The 23,438-nt window shown below is 48.4% G+C and overlaps 1 protein-coding gene across 1 annotated transcript in view; it reads right to left on the bottom strand.

The window, feature by feature from the left end:
- Positions 1-23,438, bottom strand: part of LOC306741702 (titin-like) — a gene marked incomplete at its 5' end in the record, with an annotated part of 162,411 nt that overhangs the window by 3,469 nt on the left and 135,504 nt on the right. Inside the window, 32 exons of the mRNA XM_079224017.1 lie at positions 91-5,189; positions 5,324-5,929; positions 6,094-6,399; positions 6,491-7,066; positions 7,187-7,486; positions 7,695-7,997; positions 8,083-8,667; positions 8,751-9,053; positions 9,223-9,525; positions 9,611-9,910; positions 10,029-10,316; positions 10,533-11,126; positions 11,250-11,531; positions 11,799-12,101; positions 12,220-12,525; positions 12,710-13,009; positions 13,117-13,407; positions 13,585-13,890; positions 13,976-14,278; positions 14,448-16,514; positions 16,618-16,917; positions 17,019-17,303; positions 17,444-17,737; positions 17,877-19,640; positions 19,748-20,053; positions 20,143-20,445; positions 20,651-20,956; positions 21,096-21,383; positions 21,472-21,768; positions 21,895-22,197; positions 22,356-22,943; positions 23,134-23,430. Coding sequence (XP_079080143.1) covers positions 91-5,189; positions 5,324-5,929; positions 6,094-6,399; positions 6,491-7,066; positions 7,187-7,486; positions 7,695-7,997; positions 8,083-8,667; positions 8,751-9,053; positions 9,223-9,525; positions 9,611-9,910; positions 10,029-10,316; positions 10,533-11,126; positions 11,250-11,531; positions 11,799-12,101; positions 12,220-12,525; positions 12,710-13,009; positions 13,117-13,407; positions 13,585-13,890; positions 13,976-14,278; positions 14,448-16,514; positions 16,618-16,917; positions 17,019-17,303; positions 17,444-17,737; positions 17,877-19,640; positions 19,748-20,053; positions 20,143-20,445; positions 20,651-20,956; positions 21,096-21,383; positions 21,472-21,768; positions 21,895-22,197; positions 22,356-22,943; positions 23,134-23,430 — 19,052 coding nt within the window. The remainder of the gene's footprint in view (positions 1-90; positions 5,190-5,323; positions 5,930-6,093; positions 6,400-6,490; positions 7,067-7,186; positions 7,487-7,694; positions 7,998-8,082; positions 8,668-8,750; positions 9,054-9,222; positions 9,526-9,610; positions 9,911-10,028; positions 10,317-10,532; positions 11,127-11,249; positions 11,532-11,798; positions 12,102-12,219; positions 12,526-12,709; positions 13,010-13,116; positions 13,408-13,584; positions 13,891-13,975; positions 14,279-14,447; positions 16,515-16,617; positions 16,918-17,018; positions 17,304-17,443; positions 17,738-17,876; positions 19,641-19,747; positions 20,054-20,142; positions 20,446-20,650; positions 20,957-21,095; positions 21,384-21,471; positions 21,769-21,894; positions 22,198-22,355; positions 22,944-23,133; positions 23,431-23,438) is intronic.

Here is a 23,438-nt window from a genome sequence, read left to right as displayed (position 1 = left end):
TGATTCAGTTATGTCACTTTTTACACTGAGTTTACATCCATAAATAATTTACATGAACAGTAGAACAATTTAAGTGTTATAATCAGTTACCTGTCCGTCCTTCATCCATGAGATCGCAGGTTTGGGCTCTCCGGTCACCTTCACTGAAAGCTTGACGATGGAGTCAGAGGTTGCAGTGACGTCACTGAGCCCGACCGAGAAGGACGGCTTCTTTTCAAGAGTTGGTGACATCACTCTCTTTGGTGACTTGATTGGAGAAGTCTCAGATTGAGTTGGGGATTTGGGAGTTGGGGACGTTGGAATTGGGGACGTTGGAGTTGGGGACTTTGGAGTTGGGGACTTTGGAGTTGGGGACTTCGGTGAGACTGGAGACTTCATTCTCTGAGGTGACTTGATTGATTCAGGGGACGTAACTCTCTGAGGAGATTTGACCGGTTCAGGGGACTTGGCCTCTGGGGAGGTGATTCTGGTAAGGGTGACTACTGTCTCCTTGGACTCAGACTTGCGAATGGCCAGAGTGAAATGGGCCTCTTGTTTGCCTCCAGCATTTTCCACCAGCAGAGTGTAGCTGCCTTCATCTGACGTCTCAACTGCTGAGATCTCAAAGGAGGAGCTATACTGAGTTGAGACAATGTGGTGACGGGCAGAGGAACCAATAACTGTTCCTTCGTGCAGCCAGTTAATAGAAGGCGCTGGTTCGCCGTCCACATCACACTCAAACCTGGCGAGGCTTCCCTCCTCTACAGTCAGGGACTGTGGTTTGGTCAGGATCTTGGCAGGAACACCAGGCTTCTCCCTTGGCTTCTCAACAACAGTGGTGGTCTTTTTCATAGTTTCAGTCACACTTTCCTTCACTGTTGTTTTAGAGGAGGAGACGTGATACACCTCTGTTCTGGTCATTTCTGGCAGATGGGAGGATGGAGGCTCCTCATCTTTGCGGAATGAAGAGAAGGCAGCATATTCTTCTCCTGCCACATCCAACGTAGCATAGTCGGTAGTCTCTCCTTTGGTGTTCTTACAGACCACACGGTACGTGCCGGCATCTTCAGTCACACAGTTGTTGATCTTAAGAGTCAGAACCCCACTGATGTTGGTCATGTGATATTTGTTTGTCTGATGAATCTCTTTCCCATTGTGGAACCACTGGACTTCAGGCTCTGGTTTGGTCTGGACATTCAGGGTGAACCTTGTGCTGGACCCATAGGGTACGCGATGAGATCGCATCCTGATGGTAATACGTGGGGCGTGGTCAAGGCTGAAAGGAGCCTGGGTCACAACCTCAAACGTCCTCTCCATTGATCTTCTCTCTGATCTCAAAGCCTGCTTTCTCTCTTCATACCTGGAAGCATAGTCAACTTTAGGAAGGGTCACTTCAGTCATGGCAGCCCGTTCTGGGGTCGGAGATCTCCTCGCGACTTCAGGCATTTGGAGCTTCTTGATTGGTTTGGGAACATATTCTGAGGTAAAACATGTCAGTTGCTCAGAATCAATTTCATGAGAGACTGTTGCAACAGTGCCAGTTGATTCCCTTTTGAAGGTCCGAGTCTTCTCCTCAAACTCCATGCGCCTGAGTTCACTCTTGTAAGCAGACATCCTCTGAACAGTTGTGTGTGGGCGCAGCAGCTCCTGATCCTCCCTCTCTTCGTACACCCTCTGCTTCTGTCGTGGAGGTTTGTATGTGGCTTTGTCGTGACGCTGGCGGAGGTCAACAAAGCTCGGGCCAGCCTCGTATTTAGATGGAATTCGGTAGGAGTCATATGTGCGGATTTCTTCTCCCTCTTCGTCATCACTGTAGACTTTTCTTGGAGATGAAGGACGCAAGGCGGACAGCTCAAAGCGAACCGGGCTGAAGCTAGGTTGAGAAGCAGAGTAACCGAACTCCAGCTCTTCCTCCAGACGAAGCCTCTCCTCCTCAGTTCTCTTCATGGACAGGTACTCATTCACAGGCAGCAGTAGCTCCTCGTCCGACAGGTCACCCAGGGACCTTCTCCTGATCCTGTGGTAGGCCTCCATCTCAGGGGAAAGAGTACGATGCCTTGCAGGCCTCACAGTCTCCAAGTCATCCTGAGTCATGGACGAGATGCGCCACTTAGGCTTGTAATGGTCCTTGATCCTGATGGGCACCTCATAGAACTGCTCCCACCTGGAGAGGCGGATACGCTTCATCCTCTTCTGCTTGATTTTATCCATCGGCTCAGGGAACTCGTACTGATCCCGCAACGTCTTGTACCATTTCATGTCAGAGAGTGGCTGGAAGTATTTTATTTCCACGTCCTCCTCAAGAGCAGATGGGTTAATGACGCGAGGAGGGGGAACGTCATAGGGCATACGCAGCCTCTTCTCATCGGCCCGCTTCTTCTTCTCATCTTTTTCTTTCTTTATCTCAGCCTCGGTCTTCTCACCCTTCTTAGTCGTCACAGCAGGTTTGAACATGGTGGCTGCCTCCCTGACAGCCTGAACTGCTACGGGTGGTAAAGGTATAAAGACAGTGTCAGACAGAATCTGAGACAGCCTAACCTTTTTTTCTAATAACACCTTTCCAGCCATCAATTTCTTCTCCTTTTCACTGGGCTCATATTCCTTCTTTACATGAGTGACGCGTTCCACTTTGAGCGCAGCCTGGCAACTGGCAGATCCAGCAGAGTTGGTAGCAGTAACTCTGTACACACCAGAGTCCTCAGGGAGAGTGTCTCTCACGTGAAGGATGAAGTAATCTAGACCCTCGTGTACAACCTCAATAGATGGTCCAAAGGCTAAAGGCATGCCATCCTTCTCCCACTTCAGTATGGGATGGCCCGATACTCTGATCTCAAAGCGCACATTCTGGCCCTCCCTGCACTCGACATTTGCGAGCAGGCGTTTGAACATGGGCCTCAGGGTGAGGTCTGCCGGTTTCGGTCGAGGAACCACGGTAACACGGGCCTTGCAGCTGTCGTCCCCAAACCTGTTACGGGCCACAACACTGTACTCGGCATCATCCTCATCGTCAAGTTTGTGGATAATCATCTGGTACAGACCCTTGTCGCTGATGAAGGTGTATTTCTTGTCATCTTCTCCAGGGATGAGCTTCTGTCCGGATTTGTGCCAGATGACACGAGGCTCAGGGTGAACAGTGATGGTTACGCCAAAGCGCAAATCCTCACCAATGTAGGCTGTACGGTTGACCAGAGGAAGGGTGAACTCCGGTGGCTTCTGAAGCATCCTGGCAGTGTCGACTCTGCGCTTTGTTCTCTTGACCACACGGGTGGTGAAGAAGTCACGGTAAGATCTAACACCGTTGATGAACAGCTCTGCATAGGCACTGTCCTCACCATACTCATTCACAACCTTGCATCTATAGGTGCCATCGTCTGATCTTGAGACCTTGTTGATGGTGATTACAGCCAGGCCATCTTCATACTCAATTTCATATTTGTCACCAGCTTCAAGTTGCCTGACACCATAGTACCATGTCACTTCAGTAGTGCTATCATAGTTGTCAATGTTGCAGATGAATTTCACACTGTCTCCCTCATTCACCACTGCATTGCGAATCTGGCCTCCAACAGGACCGTGTTCAAACGAAGCAATCTTCACCTTGGCGATAAAGACCCCACGCTGGGCTCTGATGGAGCCCCCGCTGGCCACACGAGCTGCAGAGACGACAGTTTTCCACTCTTTCTTCACCATTGTCTGGTAGTATCTCTTGTGCCTTCCTGTTTGGATCGCTCTGGTGCCGATCTCCTCTGTGGGCTTGGTCAGCCATGGATGTGCCAGAGCCTCAGCAGCATTCATACGATGCTTACGTTCTTTCGTCATTAAGCGGTCGGTGAAGTCTAATGCCTCGACACTAACCTGCTTGAAGGACTCGTCATCGTAGCTGTAAGCTGCATTTGAGATGTTGTCAATCATCTGTTGGTTGGTCTCAGCTGTGAATGGATTCAGTCCACTGAGAAGCACGTAGGTTAGGACACCAACCGACCACATATCAGTGACACTGCTAACCACGTCACACTGGTGCATCTCAGGAGCGGCATACTCTGCAGTGGTGTACTGGATCTTGATTTGGTCTCCAGGGGTCAGGTGTCTGGACTGGCCCAACTCAATAATCTTCACATTAGAGCTGGTTCTAGTTGTGTACACAATGTTCTCTGGTCTGATATCAAAGTGTCCATAGCTCTGAGAGTGGAGGAACTCAAGAGCTGAGCAGATCTGCTTGATGTAGTTGACAATCTCCCGCTCATTCAGTTCAAAATCAGCTGTGTTGAGGCGCTCAAAAATGTCAACGCCAGAGATAAAGTCGTAGATCATCACCAGCTCCTCAGGGCTTTCAAACGACTCATGGAGAAGAAGGTAGTTGGTATGTTTGGCCAGATTCAATGTTGCAATTTCCTTCTTGACAATCACTTGATCGGCGCCTCTCACCTTGAAGAATTTAGCCATGTAGGTCTTCTCAGAGCTGATGTTAACACAGCGGTGGACAATGCCAAACTGACCTCTGCCCAATTCCTCTGCAATTGCATATTTGATGTGCATGTTCTTGGCATCAGAGTTAATCTTGCCCTTGGGGACACGTCCGGTGTCGTCTACCTCCCTGTCGTAGAGCAGAACTCTGGATTTGTCCTCCTTGGTCATGACAGGTCCGCTAGTTTCAGATGGAGCACTCTGTCCAAATTTGTTCTCAGCGATGATTCTGAACTGATAGCTAGTTCCTCCAAAAAGATTGGTAACGGTGTAGTGGGTGTCACGAGACTGGGCAACACGCTCCCACCTCTCAGCAGTGGTGGGGCACTTCTCAATGATGTAGCTAACGACCCTGCTTCCTCCATCGTTCGCTGGGACCACCCAGTTCAGTGTGACGGTGTCTCTAGCAACGTCACTGGCTTTGACACCACGTGGAGAATCAGGAACGTCAGCGACATCCAGCTCAACTGTCTGCTGGTCAATGCCGAATCTGTTCTTGGCACAGACAATGTAGAAACCAGCATCCTTCTTCTCGACGCCGTTGGTGAACACCAAAGAAGTAAAGGATCTGGTGACAATGACCTGGTAGTGGCCATTGCTGTCAATAAGATCTTGTCCCTTCTGCCATGTGATGACAGGATCTGGTTTGCCGCAGAAAGGAATCTTGATATTGACAACCTCTCCACGCAGGGCGGGGATGGCTTCCTTGTCCTTTAGGTTCTTCGGCAGGTTAATCTTGGCAGGAACTGGAAATGAGAGAAATTGTTGAAGTGTTATATCTTAGATACATTTCAAAATTAGTTAAATATGTTTGCATTGGTTTACAAGTCAGTGTTAGAAAACAATGATCTAGTTGGGGAAATTGGGTCTGTGAGCTTACTTTCCACATCCAGAGAGACTGTAGCACAGATGGAGCCTCCCTGATTGGTGGCCCTGATCTGGTACACAGTGGAGTCTTCATCATCAGCCTCGGTGATCACCAGCTGGTGATAACCTCCCTTGAACTCCTGTATCTTAATCTTTTTGCCATCGGAGTGGACCTCCTTTCCTCGTCTGAACCATTTAATCACAGGCTTGGGCTGCCCTGTGATCTTGCAGACAAGGGTAGCATTGCTCTTGAACTTAACGCTCATGTTCCTCAGCTCTTCCTTGAAAGCAGGAGCACGAATATCAACGGCTGTTGCTGGAATGATGGCGACGGTCTCCTCGCTGAAGTCACTCTGTCCCCCTAGGTTTTCACACTTCACACGGAAGATACACTCGACGCCCTCAGTCAGATGCTTGACGGAGAACACCGTCTGTTTGATCTCGTCTGTGGTCACCGGAGTCCAAGCGCTCCATTCCTTCTTGTCCTTCTTGTGCTTCTTCTCAAGGCAATAACTCTTGATCTTGGAGCCGCCATCGCTGATTGGAGGTCTCCAGGAAACCACGCAGGAGTCCTTGGTGACTCCAGAAACAACTGGTGACAGAGGGGGTGACGGTTTTGCTGTGGACCAGAATATATGAAGCCATTGTCAGAACCTTTGCAGTATGCATAAGTACCTCTTAACATGTGGATTGATGCAGTGTATTACAGTGATATGCTTACATTGTAAGTCATGAATTTATGAAGTATTTAGAAAAATGGATTGGATATTGGATTAAACTTACCCAGCTGGCTCTTGATCAGGATCGGGGATGCGAGTTCCAGTGGCTCACTGTTGCCATAGCGATTCTGGGCGTACACACGGAAGAAATATCCGGCGCTGTCAATGAGGTTGGCCACACGGCAGGATATGCCATTGATGGATGACGACACCAGGTGCCACTTGGAGCCCTCCTTGTCCTCACGTTTCTCCACAATGTAGTTGGTAATCATGCAGCCTCCATCGTCCTTGGGAGCCTTCCAGCTGATGATGACGGAGTTCTTCAGGAGAGCATCCAGCACAATGGGACCCTGAGGGATCTCGGGTTTGTCTGGAAACAGTATAGATACAAATTATATATCTCATACTTTTAGAAATCCATGCTTTACTGCACTCACTGCAATAAATGCACATGAACATACCGTAAATCTCAACATTGAATGCGGTGTCAGCTCTGCCGAAGTGGTTGTGCAGTCTGATCCTGTATTTGCCTCCATGAATTCTGCGCTTCACGTTCTTGATCACCAGGTGTGTGTAGTGCTCGGTGGTCTCAATGCTGATGTCCTCTGTGTTCTCCAGGGTCTTTGCTCCATGCAGCCACATGATATCTGGCTCAGGACGGCCAATGTAGACGGCATGGATGCGCAGAGTAGATCCCAGGCCAGCGTAGTAGGTTTCCTTCAGCGGGTAATCAGGGTGGAAGGATGCAGCAGCCTCCAACACCAGAATGCCTGTAGTCTCGGCCTCTCCAGCGTCGTTGATGGCCTTGCAGGTGTACTCTCCCTCGTCCTCTTGCTGATCCGTCATAATAGACAGCGAATGGTTGCGGCCATCAGAGCTCATCTCATACTTGCGCGACTCAATAATCTCCTTGCTGGCATGATACCACTTGATGTCAGGGAGAGGTCTGCCAATAATCTGGCACTTCATGATGCCAGGCTGGCCAAGCTTGGCAGTTACTTCATCCATTTCCTTTCTCAGGCCTGGTTTAGTTTCCACTGTACATATAAAACAAGGATGAATATTTAGGAAAGGTTTGTTACATATAGTAAAAGTGAAAAGCAAGTCAGAAAAATGCTTACAAATAATGTTTACACAGTATATTACAGTGTACTCACCACTCAGTTTGGTCTTGATGCATGTGGCGGTTCTACGAGGTCTACTCATTCCTGTCTCATTCTCAGCAAACACTCTGAACTCGTACTCTGTTGCCTCAGCCAGTCCAGGCATGGTGAACTCCTTTTCCTTCAGTCTCTGCTTGTTGGACTTCTTCCAGGTGCTCTCAATGGACTTCCTGTACTCCACCCAGTAGCCCAAGACCTCCTTTCCACCATCACACTCTGGTGCTTGCCAGCGGATGGTGATGAAGTTCTTTGTTACATTCACTGTGTCGATCTCGCCTGGTTGACTTGGTTTGTCTGGAAGAAAACAAAACAAGAATTGTTGACTTACTGAAACCAACAATAACCACGTTGCCTTTTTATTCTGGTGTTGTTTGAAAAACTTTACTGAGAGAGAGAGAGAGACAGAGAGACAATTATTGGAAGTTGCCTTGATTAACTGATGATTGAAGAAAATACAATCAACTATAGTGATGCTATTCATCATCAGTAAGTGGAGACTCACCGAATGGATCCTTGCATGTGATTGGCTCAGACACAGGACCAGCCTCGCTCTCGCCGATGTTGTTGACAGCAACAATGCGGAACTGGTAATCTGCGTCAGGGGTGAACCCAGGCAGAGTAAACATGGTGGAGGTGATCTTGGTCTGGTGTCGAGACCACGTTTCAGCGGACACCACCTTGTACTCAACAAAGTAGCCAGTGATGGCAGAACCACCGTCGTCTTTTGGTCTGGACCAGGCCAAGGCCACCGAGCTCTTGGTGACGTCCATAATCTCTGGTGGGGTGCTTGAAGGCTCAGGGGGACCTGGTTTAAAATAATGCAGAGAATTATTTGAGTCATTACTAAATTGTCTCATACTGTTTAAAGACTGAAGAAGAGGAACACTTACAGATAGGAGTCTGGGGTACCAGTGGCTGCTCTGACTTCAGAGAGGCGCTGATACCGAAGGAGTTTTCAGCTGTGACCTTGAAGTGGTACTCTGTGCCCTCCTTCAGGCTCTTGACAACCAGCTGAGTGTCAGTCACTCTGGAGTCCACGGTGTACCAGGCATTTCTGGCGACCTCGCGTCTTTCTACGATGTAACCCAGGATCTCTGAGCCACCGTCATCCGTGGGCATCTTCCAGGACACCTTGACAGAGTTGGCCTGAATCTCCTCGAAGACCAGTGGTCCCTCCGGAGCATTTGGGCGGCCGATGACCTTCACCTTGATTTGGGCCTTCTTCTTGCCAACCCTATTCTCCAGCAGGAGGTCGTACACTCCAGAATCACTCCTCTCAGCTCCCTTGATCACCAGCTCACTGGTGTCCTCCGTGGAGGCAATCATGGCCTTGGTGGAGACTGTGCCATTATCCTTGGACCACTTGCAGGTTGGATGAGGTTTACCCTTGATGGGCACAGAGAGTCTAACCACGCCTCCATGGCGTACGACGTACACGTCTTTGTATTTCAGCTCAAGGTCATAGTCAGGAGATTCTGGAGGACAATGTTATACAAATGAGTTAAATTCTACATTAGTTAAAAAAAAATACAAGTGACAGCATGTAGTTAATCCTTACCAAGCATCTCAGTCACAGCCACAGTTCCAGGGACTTCAGCAGGCTCTCCAGAGCCGCCGGCATTGCAGGCCAACACACGGAATTTGAACTCCTCTCCTTGTGGCATTTTGGTCAGTGTGTACTCGCAGATTAAAGATGGTGTGGTGTTGCACTTGATCCAAGACATGGTGCCCACCTTCTGCATCTCAATCAGGTAACCGTCCACCCTTGCATCTCCCTCATCATCGGGAGGACTCCAAGCCAGCGACACAGAGGATTTGGTGGTATCAGTGATCCTTGGGTTCTGAGGACAGCCAGGTGGATCTGAGCCGGGAAGAAAAGCATGTCAGTACGTTCAGCTGCTGCTACAAAATATATAATGAGTCTGTGCTTGCCCTTTTCAGACTTTTGGTACCACCCCACTGTAACTATGAATTCAGTTTTATCTTAACATTTAAATATAACAAGGCTTTCTTTGAAACGATTGTCTTACCGATGGGATCAGTTGCCACTGCTGGTTTGGATAGCAGACTGGGTTTGCTAAGTCCTCTGGCGTTGATGGCAGTGATTCTGTGTTCATACTCCAGGCCCTCAATGAGCTCCGTCGACCTGTATCTGGTCATGGTGATGGGATTCTTGTTGGCACGCACCCATCTGTCAGACCTGACTTCTTTGCGCTCGATGATGTATCCAGAAACCTCAAGGCCGCCGTCTTCATCTGGCGGGTTCCAGGCCACGGTCATGCCATCACGAGAAACATCGAAGATGGTTGGACGGCCAGGAAGTCCAGGCACATCTGTGGAGGAGGAGAAACATGTTAACATACCAGTCTGTCTGTATAATCACATTAGATGATTATGTGACCTTAGAGCAAGTCTTACTCGTCAAGCTTCTACAGGTGATGATCTCAGTTTGAAGGAATTCTCCAGTGCCGTAGCGATTAATGGCAGCAGCACGGAAGACATACTCATCTCCCTCATTCAGCTTCTCAAACTTGAAGGTTGGTCGGCTAACAGATTCACAGATGGGTACCCAGCCGGGCCGGTGAGCATCACGCTGCTCCACCACGTAGCCACTGATGGGAGCTCCGCCATCTCTGGCTGGAGGATCCCAGCTGCAGCTGACGGTGGTGGCATCAATCTCATCAATCCTGATGGGTCCCTGTGGTTCATCAGGTTTAGCTGGTAGAAGGGGATTTACAGGATTAATCGTTACAGTCAACTTGATGTATATTTAGAAATTGATGAGCATCAGCAATACTTCATGAAGCTAAATAACAAAAGAGGGATGGTTCCTTACAGAGGATGATGACCTTGATGACCTCGGTGATAACACCAACAGCGTTCTTGACCTCCAGGGAGTAGTCACCGGTGTCGTCAATAGTGGTCTCGGACACGGCTAGTTTGGAGAACTTGCCAGTGCTCTTGATCTTGACACGATCTGTGTTTTTCAGCTTGTTATCTCTGAAGTACCAGGAGCAGATGGGAGGAGGCCTGCCAACAATGGGCAGGTCCAACTCCAGACTCTTGCCGGCCAGGACGTTGACAACCTTCTGAGGAATAGTGGAGAAGTCCACCACGGGCATGACTGTGAAAGAAAAAGGAGAGGTGGAAAAATAATATAACTATAGTTTTCATCCCACTTTGGTTAGTAACTAGATTATGAACTGAGCTGTGATGTTTTGCTGAATGTTACTGCTGGGCAGAAAATCCTTAACATGTATTTCTAACTTTTCCTCTTCCTTGGTTAAAGAGCTAAGGGACAGCAGGGTGCAGTGTTTTTAGTGAATGTTTCTGCTGTTACCTCTCTGTTCCTGTACAGTGATGGCAGTAACAAGCTCTTTGGGCTCACTGGCTCCTCTGCTGTTGATTGCTCTGATTCTAAACAAGTACTGCTCGCTCTCGTTCAGCTTCTCGATGGTGTGCTCAAAGTCAGTGGTCTTCAGCGTGGCCACTTTCATCCACTTGTCGGTGCCAAACTTGCAGGCTTCGATGACGTAGCCCGTCAGTCTGCTGCCACCGTCATGCTCGGGCTTCTCCCAGCCCAGGACGACGGTGCTCTTGGTGACGTCGATCATCTCCAGCTTGTTTGGCGGCAAAGGCACCTCGCAAACCAGGATGACGTCGGGAGTCTCGCAGGGCTCACCGATGCCATAGATGTTCTCAGGGAGGACCCGGAAGTAGTACAGCATGCCCTCCATGAGGCCGTCGATCTTGTAAGAGGTCTTACTGCACTTGGAAGTGACGGTCTTGTAGGCTCTCATGGATGCCTCACGCCTCTCAATGATGTAGTTGTTGACAGGAGCACCGCCATCCACAGTTGGGGCTTCCCAAGAAATGGTTGTAGACTCCTTGGTCAGCTCCTTGATCTTGATTGCTCCAGTTGGTCCAGGAGTATCTGGCAATATGATTATATGTTGTCAATATATAACGTTTCTAAAAGCTATTGTAACAAGACACCTAAAAAAAAATGCTCTATGTAATTTGACAATTCAGTTCAGTGACATCTTCATCAACTTACCATAGACCTTGACCAGAATGTTGACTTCCTGTTTCCCGGCAGAATTCTCGGCTACCAGTGTGTACTTGCCAGCGTCGTAGCGGTGAACCCTATCAATGATGAGTGTGGTGGACTTGGCAGTGATGTCGATGAAGCCTCTGTTGTGGAGGTCAACACCAGGTTTGCTCCAGGTGATGGCGGGAGCGGGACGACCAGTAATGTTCACCAACAGGCGGAGGGATCCACCAGCGCGCAGGCAGATGGTCTTCTTCAGGTCATCGTGCAGCTCAAAGTCAGGAGTTTCTGTGTGAGAAAGAAATCATTAATAAATAGTTAAGTTGGCAATATAAATGTTAACACATCATGAAAGACTTACTTAATCATATTTACTTTATTGGAAGAAGAAAAGTCAAGAGAAAAAACAAATGTAAACCTGATGTGCATGTTGATTTTGTATGTGAATGGGATTTTGGATTAAAATGTTAAGTCATTGGTGGATTATTTGCTGTAAAGAAGTATACCGGAACATATATAAGTTATATCTCATCTCTATAAAGGTAACTTCCTTACCAATTCTCTCCACGGGCTCAGTCTCAGCACATGGCTCACTGAAGTCTCCTGTGCCGTTGATGTTGATGCCGGCCACTCTAAAGCAGTACTTCTTGCCTGCAGAGAGTCCGGTCACCACGTACTCTGCAGCACGTACAGTCTTCTCATGGGCCTTCTTCCATTCCTCTGCTCCAGCTTCCTGCATCTCCAGGATGTAGCCCATCACTTCAGCTCCTCCGTCCTCCACGGGGCGGGACCAGGCCAGGCTGATGCTGTCGGCGTGGGTGTCGGTGATGCGAGGGATGGAGGGAGGGGCGGGGGTGCCTGGTGGGGGAGGAGACGGGAGGTCAATGGATCTGTGATATCTGCAGGGATCTACTGATGTGTTCTTAGACATGGTTACCCATTAGTCATGTGATAGATCTGAACAAACTGGACTTACATGTTGGCACTCTGCAGACAACATACAGAGAAACCTCGCTGGGCTCGCTCTCTCCGGCCTTATTGATGGCCGTCACTCTGAACTGGTAGATGTTGCCTTCGGTCAAGCCGGACACCTTCAGCATGGTGTCCAGGAAAGCTCCGTCCCGGTTCACCTTCACCCAGCGGGCACTCTTTCTCTCACGCCTCTCCACCAGGTAGTGGATCAGTGGGCTGCCGCCATCGCTCTCTGGCTTCAGCCACTCGATGGTGGCAAAGTCCTTTCCTGACACCAGGATCTCTGGAGTGCCAGGAGGAGTTGGCACAGCTGGAGGACAGGAAAGCCAATCCAGTGTTAGAACTTATGAGAATTGTTGTTGTTTTACCTTTAAGTGTAATAGTTTGCGAGTACGTTTGCTCTCGGAGGTTTTGTCTTGCTTTCATCTTAGTGGGATCCTTGTTTTAAGATAAAAGAGCAGGATTTGCTGATATTATCAACAATAATCACTTACTGAAAGTGTTTCTGGCAACCATGGGCTCAGACTGCAAGAGGACTCCAGCTCCGTATTTGTTGACTCCCCGGACTCTGAACAAGTACTCTGTGTTCTTGAACAGTCCTGTGATGTTGCAGGTCAGCTCCTTGCACTCGGCGTGCATGATGACCCAGTTGAGTCTGTTGGTGTCTCGTCTCTCCGCGATGTAGTAGGAGATGTCGTCACCGCCGTCCTCGAGAGGAGGCTTCCAGCTCAGTGTGCATGACTCCTCTGTGATCTTGCTGATCTCAACGCAGCCTTCACATACTCCAGGGGTGTCTGGAAAGAAACAGGTGAGCTCATTGACATATTCTCAAGATAACTATGACAAACTAATACTTGAAGTGTAATCTGCAATGCTAAAAAAACAAAGCATTCTCTCTTACCAAGCACTTTGACGTTGACCTCAGCAGTCTTGGTTCCGCTCACGTTTCGGACCGTGAGGATGTACTTTCCAGTGTCTTCTCTGTCACAGAACTTGATGATGGCCATGGCCTTGGTGTTGGTGTACTGCAGGTGGTACTTTTCACACAACTCCAGATCCCTACTGCCCTTTGACCAGGAAGCCTTGGGGTCAGGTCTGCCTCCCACTGCAGCGTCCAGAACCAGGTCTGAACCGGCTCTGACCGTGACGGTTTCGGACAGGAGTTTGCTGTCCAGTTGGGCCTTTGGAGGCTCTGTTGGGTGGTAAAAAAGGAACATGATTATGCACATTTAATTCATTCTACAAGGTGTTGCTCACACTAACTTAGCAGGACACATTAGACTTTTTCATCTTCATATTATTGTTTTATGAAATACTTCATTGTGATTTATTGATGGTATTGTATCACAATCCCGGATGCAGATCTTACCGAAGTCGGTCTTGCACTGCACAGATCCAGTGGATGCTGAGGGGATGCTGAAGACCTGGTTGGCATTCTTAGCGATGACTCTGAACTCATAGGGCTCTCCTTCTCCCAGGGCGGTAACGGTGTAGAACATGTCCACCACATTGGTGTAGTTACACTTGAGCCAGCGGCCTTCACCGGTCAAAGTGTACGGCTTACGCTCAATGATGTATCCCACAATCGGACTACCACCATCATTCAGTGGAGCCGACCATTTGAGGGACACGGTGGATCTTGTAACGTTTGTGACTTCTGGCTTACTTGGTGAATCTAAAAACAGATCAGACATGTTGGATTAATGGAGTATTAACTAGAAAGCCGCTGGATAGCGTGATCCTAAACTGCTAAAACTCACCAACTGGGTTTTGAGCAACTGCTCCCTTGGAGGCCTCGCTGGCTTTGCTCAGTCCAGCACTGTTCATGGCATAAACCCTAAACTGGTACTCTAGGCCTTCAACCAATCCCTCCATCCTGCAGTAGCAGTCAAAGCAAGGGATCTTGTTCTCCCTCACCCACAGGATATTGTTCCTTTCCTTCTTCTCGATCCAGTAGCCTGTCACCTTGCTTCCGCCATCATGGTAGGGCTCCTCCCATTTTAGGGTCAGTGTGTTAGCAGTGACATTGCAGACTGAAGGCCTTGTTGGCGGGCCAGGAGGTGCTGTGATTAAAAAAGGGATTTTGTCATAATGTCACAGTCACCTTAATGCCAGCCTGATTTGGTAGAATACTTTTTACAGATATTAACAGTCTAAGAAATGCTTAAAAAGTATATTCTTTATTATTCATGTGTTGTGTTACATTTGTAAAGTTTGTGGAGTAGTACTTACTGAAAGGATGCTCTGCAACAATAGTCTCAGACTCAGTGTGCTTGCTGACACCAAATCTGTTCTCAGCAGAGACCCTGAATGTGTACTGCATGTACTTGGTCAAGTGACTGACATCGAGAGTCGTGCGTTTAACGCTAGAGTTGATCAGCTGCCAGGCGGTGGAGCCGGACTCACGCTTCTCCACGATGTAGTTGGTGATTGCAGTGCCACCATCATCCTCTGGCGGTTGCCAGTTGATGACGCAGGACTCAGAGGTGATGGATGAGATTTCGATGGGTCCGGTTGGAGGAGTGGGTCTACCTGTGACATTAACTTCAATAGTGAAGGTCCTGGTTCCTGCCGCGTTCTCCAGAGTCAGGTAATATTTACCACCATCTCCTCTCATGGCCTCCTTGACTGAGATGCTGGTTCTGTCCTTCGTTGTTTGGATGGAGACTCTGTCGGAGTTCTTCAGCCTCATCTCTTCCAGCTTCCAGGTGACCTTAGGAGCAGGTCTTCCACTGATGGGAACATCAATGATGAAGGTTCTGCCTGAACTACATGTGATGAGCTGGTTGGTGATCTCACTGAGGTCAGCGGCAGGTTCAATGTGAGGCTCTTTGACCAGCACAGGAACCAGAGTTTCCCTGGGTGTGCTGGAACCAGATTCATTCTTGGCCTTCACACGGAAGTCATACTCATCACCCTTGTTGAGCTTTTCAACCACATAGGTGAGATTATTGGTGTTGGCAACCACTACCCACTTGTCTGTACCCTTTGCCTTGGCCTCAATGACGTAACACTGGATGCGGCTCCCGCCATCATGCTCTGGCTTCAGCCAGCCCAGGGACACAGAGCTGTCTGTGGTGTCCAGGATGTCCATTCTCTTTGGAGATGCTGGCTCTGCTGTGGCAATGACAGGCTCAGTGAGCTCAAACGCCTCACCCACACCGTGCTGGTTCTCAGCTGAGACCCTGAAGAAGTATGGCACGCCCTCCAGCAGGTCCTGGATCTTCAGGATATGCTGCTTGCATTTGCCACCGGACTGCTGCCATGTGCGACGGCTAGCCTCACGCCTCTCAACGATAAAGTGATGGATTCGTGCTCCACCGTCATTGAGAGGAGGCTCCCAGATAAGTGTGACCGAGCCCCTGGACACCTCCTTTAAGACAACACCTTGTGGAGGTCCAGGAGTGTCCATGACCTTCACAGTGAATGTGACGGCCTTGCTGCCACTAGCGTTCTCCAGGTTAACAGTGTATTTGCCTGTATCATTTCTTGAGCAGTTCTCAATGCTTAGAGAACTGTAGCCGGCTGTAGTTGTGACCTCTGACATGACGCCTAGCTCGCCTTCTTCCTTCACCCAGGTGGCATTGGGAATTGGCTTTCCTCTGAAGTGAATGCCCAAGCACACTGAGCTTCCAGGCTTGACAATGTGTGTCTGCCTGAAGGTGGCATCAATATCCACCTGTGGTGGCGTTAGCCTGTCCACAGCTTGAGCAGGCTCTGGAATCTCCTTGTCCTCGCCTCTACCCACATGGTTTATAGCTGCAACATGGAACCTGTACTCCGCTCCTGTCTGGAGACCAGTCACTGTGTAATTAGTTTCTGCCACTAGCTCCTCATTTACTCTCTTCCATTCGGTCTCTTCTCCCTTCACCATTTCAATAATGTAGCCCAAGATCTCCATGCCTCCATCGTCAGCAGGCCTGGACCATTCCAGGCTGATGGAGGTGTTGGTCGAGTCAGACACACAGACCACAGATGGAGCACATGGAATATCCTTTGGCTCGGCGGCTTTGATAGGCATGGAGATGTTGCTAGGAGCTCCAACACCAGCGTCATTCACGGCCATGACTCGGAACTCGTACTCCATATCCTCTGTCAGGTGGAGCACCTTGTGAGCACATTCGACGAGGGGCTTCTTGGTAGTCACCTTGTAGAACCGCACAGTTTTCTTTTCCCGTTTCTCCAGGAGGTAAAACTGAATGGGGTTTCCTCCGTCAGATGTTGGCGCTGTCCAGGACAGTGTGATGCTCTCTCCTGTTGTCTCAGTAGCATCAGGAGTGCCTGGAGCATCAGGAGTAGCTGAGGGAAACGATTTTGATAGATTAGTGCATTATTTGTAAAATAAAAAAAAATAAAACATAAATATCACATTTCAAAAAAGACTTTCCAAGTTTCCACTTACTGTATTGCATCTGTGCAATGATGGGGCTGGACTCCAAAGGTCTGCCAACTCCAAACTTGTTAACAGCAGAGGCCCTGAACTGGTACTCATTGGTCTTGATGAGCTTGGTTACATTGAAAGCGCACTCTGTACATTCGTCAGACACCAAAGACCAGGAGATCTTGGCAGTCTCGCGCTTCTCGATGATGTAATGCGTAATTTCTGAGCAGCCGTCGTTCTCTGGTTGGTTCCAAGTCAGAGTGCATTTACCCTCTGAGATGTTGCTGAACGTGATGGGTCCCACCGGCTCCCCAGGTGTGTCTGTATCACACGGGAGTGGGAGATAGAAGTTAGAACATGAATAAATAAAGGAGTGTACAACAGCACTGTGTTATAAGAGTAAAACTGTCAAAACTGCGTACCTTGGACTTGAACAAGGATGCCCTCCTTCCTGCTTCCAGACCCGTTAGTGGCCTCCACGGTGTAGTGGCCACTGTGTGTACGATCAGCGTCTCTGACGGACAGGGTGCTGGATCCAGCAACATTGATGATGTCCATCATCTTTTTGGTGACCTCCACATTGTCTCTGAACCAGACGACCTTGGGAACAGGGCGTCCAGTGATGGTAACCTTGAGCCTAATGTTGTCTCCTGCTTTGACCGTCAGACCCTCAAAGTACTCTGGGCCAAACTCAATGTTTGGAGTAGCTAGTTTAAAGGAAATGGGAATGCATTAGGACAGTACTTAGCTAAAAACTTGACAACTCAAAGATGAATGACAAAGAAATGGTGGCGAACACATTCAAACCGCTAATATTACAGTCATCCTCCTAGTTCTTTTTACTCACCGTTCTCACTTCTGACCACAATCAAGCCCGAGGAGTTGGAGGGAGGACTGACTACACCGATTGCATTTCTAGCCGTCACTTTGAACTCATAGCGTTCATTTGTTGCCAACCCAGTGACGGTGTACTGGCAGTCGTGTACCTCAGACAAGTTGGCCTTGAACCAGCGTCCATGTCCTTGGCGTTTCTCAATGCTATAGCTGGTAATCTTGCTACCACCATCACGTTTGGGGGCATCCCATTTCAGTGTCACTGAGTCACTTGTCACATCAATGTAGTCGGGCTGACCAGGAGGATCTGGAAGAAATCAGATGAAGCCTTGAATTTATTTTTGCTAAAGTGTTTTGTTAAGAACTATAGCTATTATTCCAATATTCTGCATGTTATAACATTAACAAAGAAACAAAATAATATAATGATCGAAATCTGCACTCACCAACAGGACTGACAGCCATGATTGGCTTGCTCTCGTCACTCATTCGGCTGAGGCCAGCATCATTCTGGGCGTAGACTCTGAAGGAGTACTCGAGACCTTCAATGAGCTCCGAGATTCTGTAATCCGTTTCTTTGATCAGCATAGTGTTCACCTTTTGCCACATGATGCTGTTCTTTTCCCTCTTCTCCACATGGAAGCCCTGGATGGGGGTACCGCCGTCATAGATGGGCTGCTCCCACTGGATGGTCATGCCATCGTTGGTGACATTGTACACAACGGGCTTGCCTGGTGGGCCTGGAGGCCTGAACTGGTGCTTGGCAATAACCATCTGGGAGATAAGAGGCTCGCTGACACCGTATCTGTTCTCTGCACGCACTCTGAACTGGTACTGGATATCCTTGATTAGGTTGGCGACCTTGAACTGAGTATCCTCTACACTGGAGCAGGCCATCTTCCAGTCAGACTGGGAGGTGTCACGCTTCTCTACAGCGTAGCAGGAGATGTCTCCACCACCGTCGTCATTGGGTTCATCCCAGGAGATCGTGATGCTCTCAGCTCTCACTTCATCCAGGCGGATGGGTCCAACAGGCTTTGATGGAGGTCCAAGTGTGGTAACATAGATGTGGACGGATTTCCTGTAGACTTTATTGTCAAGGGTCAGAGTGTATTTACCCTCATTCTCCTTGGTTACATTCTTAATCATTAGAGTGGCTTTGTTTTCTGTCTTCTTAAAGCGAATTAGTTCACTCTCCTTTAGAGGCATGTTGTCCTTCAGCCACAGGATAGAAGGTTTAGGTTTACCTATGTATGGCAGCTCGATGTGCACATTGTGACCCAGACGAACATTGATACGGCCACCTGGGTACTCTGCGAGGCTTGCCTCAGGTGTGATAATGTAGTCAATAACCTTGATTGGCCCAATCTCAACAAAGTCGCCCTGTCCCTTCTCATTCCTGGCAGCAACTCTGAAGAACACCTCTGAGTGCTCCTTGAGTTTCTTGACTTCAAACTCACACGGTCTGCTGGTCCCTCCCAAAGACCATTCCTGGTCCTTGAGCTTCTGCTCAATGACGTAGTCAGAGATGATGCTGCCGCCGTCGTAATCGGGCTTCAGCCACTGCAGAGTGACAGAGGTCTTTGATGAATCCTTCATAGAAACCTCCTTGACTGGCCCTGGAGTCTCTGTGGCCTTCACAGGCTCAAGTGTGTCACATGGATCACCAACACCGTTCTCATTCTCTGCTAACACGCGGAAGAAGAAGGATGTCTTCTCTGAGAGGTCTTCAATGGTGTATGTTGTGTCTGTGCATTTGCTTGCCACTGCAGAGTAGGATCTCTTGGAAGAGTCCCTTTTCTCAACAATGTAGTTTGTGATCTCAGCACCCCCGTCGAGAAGTGGAGGCTCCCAGCAGAGAGTCACCTTTCCACGGGTCACGTCCTTCAGGACCAGGGTCTTGCACTGAGCTGGAGTATCCTGGACCTTCATGGACAGGGTTAGTGACTTTGGCTCTCCGACACCATTCTCTATCTTCACGGTGTACTTTCCGGTGTCCAGCCTGGTCACCTCACGCATCACAAGAACTGTGGTGGTGTCCGAGTGGTGAAACTCGTATTTGGGGTCCCGGTCGATGCATTCTTCTCCCTTACTCCAGGAAGCAGTGGGAGCAGGTCTGCCCTTCAGAGGAACAGACAGCTCCACATCCTTGCCAGCCTTCACAATATAGTGAGTTCTCATGGCCACATCTGAGTCGATCTGGGCCGCCTCTGTAAAAGTCATGAACAATACACATTGTCACATTCTAAAAATGAACTAGACATATGTGTTACATACTGAACACACTTTACATTTTCAATATCTTTGATTCATTTACCCAGGATGTCCTTAGCTTGCACAGGCTCCGTCATCTCCAGAGGCTCTCCATGGCCAGCACAGTTGACAGCAGAGACTCTGAAGAAGTAGTTGACATCTGGTTTTAAGTCGTGAACTGTGTATTCTGTTGTCTTGACCTCTCCCCTGGAGGTAATCATAGCCCATTCTGTCTCTCCCTCAACAAGCTTCTCCACCACGTAGCTGGTGACCTCGCTGCCTCCATCCCATTCTGGCTTGAACCAGCCTAAGGTGATGGACGTCTTGGTGGAGTCCACCACCTTCAGCTTGCAAGGCTCATCTGGTGGATCTGTTAGTAGGATGTATTTGTTTAATGGAAGTGTACTGTATTTATCTCTCTTGTTTTTGTTGGAAATCTGTGAATTTTAGACCACTTACCAACTGGGTCAGCAGCCTTGTAGTAGTCCGATGCATCAGAGAATGGACCCTCTCCGGCCCTGTTAATGGCACAGATGCGATACTGGTACTCGTTTCCTTCTGTCAGATGGTAGACGGTCTGTTTGATGCCAGCGACAGGGTCTTTGTAAACTCTGATCCAGCGTAAGCTCTTCTTGTCGCGTCTCTCCAGGTAGTAGCCCGTCACTGTGCTACCTCCGTCTACACCTGGCTTGTCCCATTCCACTACCATGGTGGACTTGGTGATGGTATTCACCTCAGGAGTATGAGGCTGCCCAGGAGTTACTATAGAAATATAGAACAGAAATGTTAAGAAATGACTAAATTAAATCAAAGAATTTGTAAAAAACACAAGGACAATAGATAAGTGCTGCAGAGTAATGTATTTAATGTATGTAGAGTGTTACCTAAACAGCAAAAGTCAAAGGACTAGAAAACACACACTCAGAAGAACAATCAAATTCACAGCATCCAACAGCCCAAAACTTACCAAAGGTGTTCTTAGCGATGACCGGCTCCGACACCAGTGGCTCTCCAACGCCGCACTTATTAACGGCCATTACACGGAACACATACTCATTTCCACGCAGTAGCTTGCTGACGGTGACGTATGTCTCCTCGTGTTGGTCTGAAATTGTCGACCAGACCACTCGGCTAGTTTCACGCCTCTCAACAATGTAGTGGGTCACCTGGAAACCTCCCTGGTCGGACTCGGGCACAGGCTGCCAGCTGAAGGTCATCTTGTCTGCTGTGATGGAGTTGAATACAATGGCACCGGCTGGGATTCCAGGTTTGTCTAAGGGGGTAAAAGAAAGTGCATATGATAAAAAAATACAGGAATGATTGAAGATTATCACATTAAAGCATCTCCATTTACATTTGATATATTCAGAATTATGGAAATATGAACAGGTGAAGCAAGAATTTCTAAATACCTAGGATTTCAATCCTGATGTTTGCAGATGCTGAGCCCAGAACATTCTTGATCTTGACCTCATAAGAGCCGGTGTTAAGGCGAGCAGCATCCTTGATCAGCACTGCAGAGGTGTCGGTGGTGCTTTCAATAGACAGGGTAGAAGTTGCTACCAGCTCTTTTCCGTCCTTGAGCCACTCAATGGTTGGCAGAGGCTTGGCAATGATTCCAACTTGGAGCTTAACTGAAGCTCCAGCCTTGTACTGAACCACATCCAGATACTCTGGAGGAAGGTCAATAGCAGGGGCACCTGTGGGACACGGGATATCGATATAAGTAATGTATAAATAAATCCAATACAATTAAACAAGACATGCTAACAGAGATTAAATACTCACCACATGCGTCCACACAAGTGACAGGACCAGCAACGAGCGACGGGTTGCTGACGGACCCAACAGCATTCTTGGCATATACCCTGAACTCATAAGACTCATCCTGGTTCAGTCCAGAAACAGTGAAGCCCATCTCAATGATGTTTGTGAAGTTGGCCTTCACCCATCTGTCACTGGGAGCTTCCCTCCTCTCCACACTGTAGCCGGAAATCTTGCTGCCACCATCGTATGGAGGCCTCTGCCAGGCCAGTCTGACTGAGTTCTTGGTGACTTCTGTGATATGGACATTTGCTGGGGGCTCTGCAACATCAAATTGTGAAACATACAACTTTAGTGAAACAACAGTCTTAGCGTAAGCATTTATGTTATTAAATGCTATGTGTCTCCTTAAAGCTGGAGACAGAGATCCAAATTAAAATCACTTACCACAGGCATCAATAGCAAGCACCTCTTCAGAGGTCTTGCTCATCTTTCCAATACCGGCGGCATTTTCAGCTGCCACCTTGAATTCATAGAAGAGGCCAGGGCAGATGTTTGTGAGTCGCCACTGGTTTCCTGAGATCGGTGTCTTATTGACCTTCTGCCAGAGGATGCTGCTTCTCTCCTTCATCTGGAGATGATAGCCAATGACAGTGTTTCCACCATCATTGACTGGCTCATTCCAGCAGACTGTGAGGCTCTCTCTGGATACAAAGCCGAGCCATGGTGTGGATGGAGGCCCAGGGTTGGCTGCAATGGACAACAGTCATGTTAATGTTTCTTGAGAAAGATCATCCATAAAGGTGTCAAAGGAAATGGATGATTAAAAGAGTAAGACACACACACACACACACACACACACACACACACACACACACACACACACACACACACACACAATTACTTACTGTATGGAAGTTTTATCATGATTGGCTTGGTGTCAATATGATCACTGACACCGAAGCGGTTCTCAGCCTTGATCCTGAACTGAAACTCCTCTCCCTTGGTCAGCTTAGTCACCTTGATTAAGCTTCTGGCAATGCTAGTTGACACCTCTGCCCAGTTAGGAGTGCTGGTTTCACGTTTCAGAACAATGTAGTTGGTAACAGGACTGCCGCCATCATACTCTGGAACCGCCCATTTCAGACATACTGTGGTTTCTCCGACCTCACCGACCTCGATTGGACCAATAGGAGGTCCGGGTCTGTCCAGCACAACGAAGATAAGGAAGATCTTGGTGGTTCCTCCCGCATTAGAGGCAGTGACTTCATATTTACCAGCGTCACTTGAAATGCTTTCATTTAGGGTGATGATTAAACTGTCTGGAGTAAGTTCAGTGAGGAGTCTCTTGGATCCCTTGATGACAACATTGTTCTTGGACATGGTCACCTTAGGCATGGGCCTGGCATTGAGAGGAATCTCAAAGGTTAGGTTGGATCCTGCTCTCACATACACTGTATTCTTGGGGTAGTTCTTCAGGTCAAATTCAGGAGCCTCTGTTTAAGAAGAAGACATCAATGTGATAATTAATGTCATATTCACAAATTCCATGGCTTTTCAAAAGTACCTTTACATTCCCAGTCATTATTTTATATCATGTATACCTTTGAAGGAAAAATAAATACATTTTTAACAACATCTTGTTTTCTGGGGACAATAATAATAACTAAAATCAAAAGATAATACCATGTATTTCCTTGACGATAACGGGTACGATCATCTCCTTTGGTTCACTGAGTCCGGCATGGTTCTCGGCACGGACTCTAAAGTAGTACTCTGCACACTCCCTCAGGCTCTTGATGGTGTGGGTCATGGTCTTCACAGTGGCACACTTCACCCACTTGGTCTGTCCCTTCTCCAGGGCATCAATGAGGTACCCAGTGACTCTGCTACCGCCATCATATTCTGGTCTTGTCCAGGCAATCGTAACGTTGTCCTTGGTAACATTTGTAACTCCCAGTTTCATGGGAGCACTTGGTACCTCTGTAAAA

Source organism: Taurulus bubalis (assembly GCF_910589615.1).
Source record: "Taurulus bubalis genome assembly, chromosome: 1".
NCBI lineage: Eukaryota > Metazoa > Chordata > Actinopteri > Perciformes > Cottidae > Taurulus > Taurulus bubalis.
Note: the sequence above shows the minus strand (reverse complement) of the source record. Positions and strands in the feature narration are given on the sequence as shown.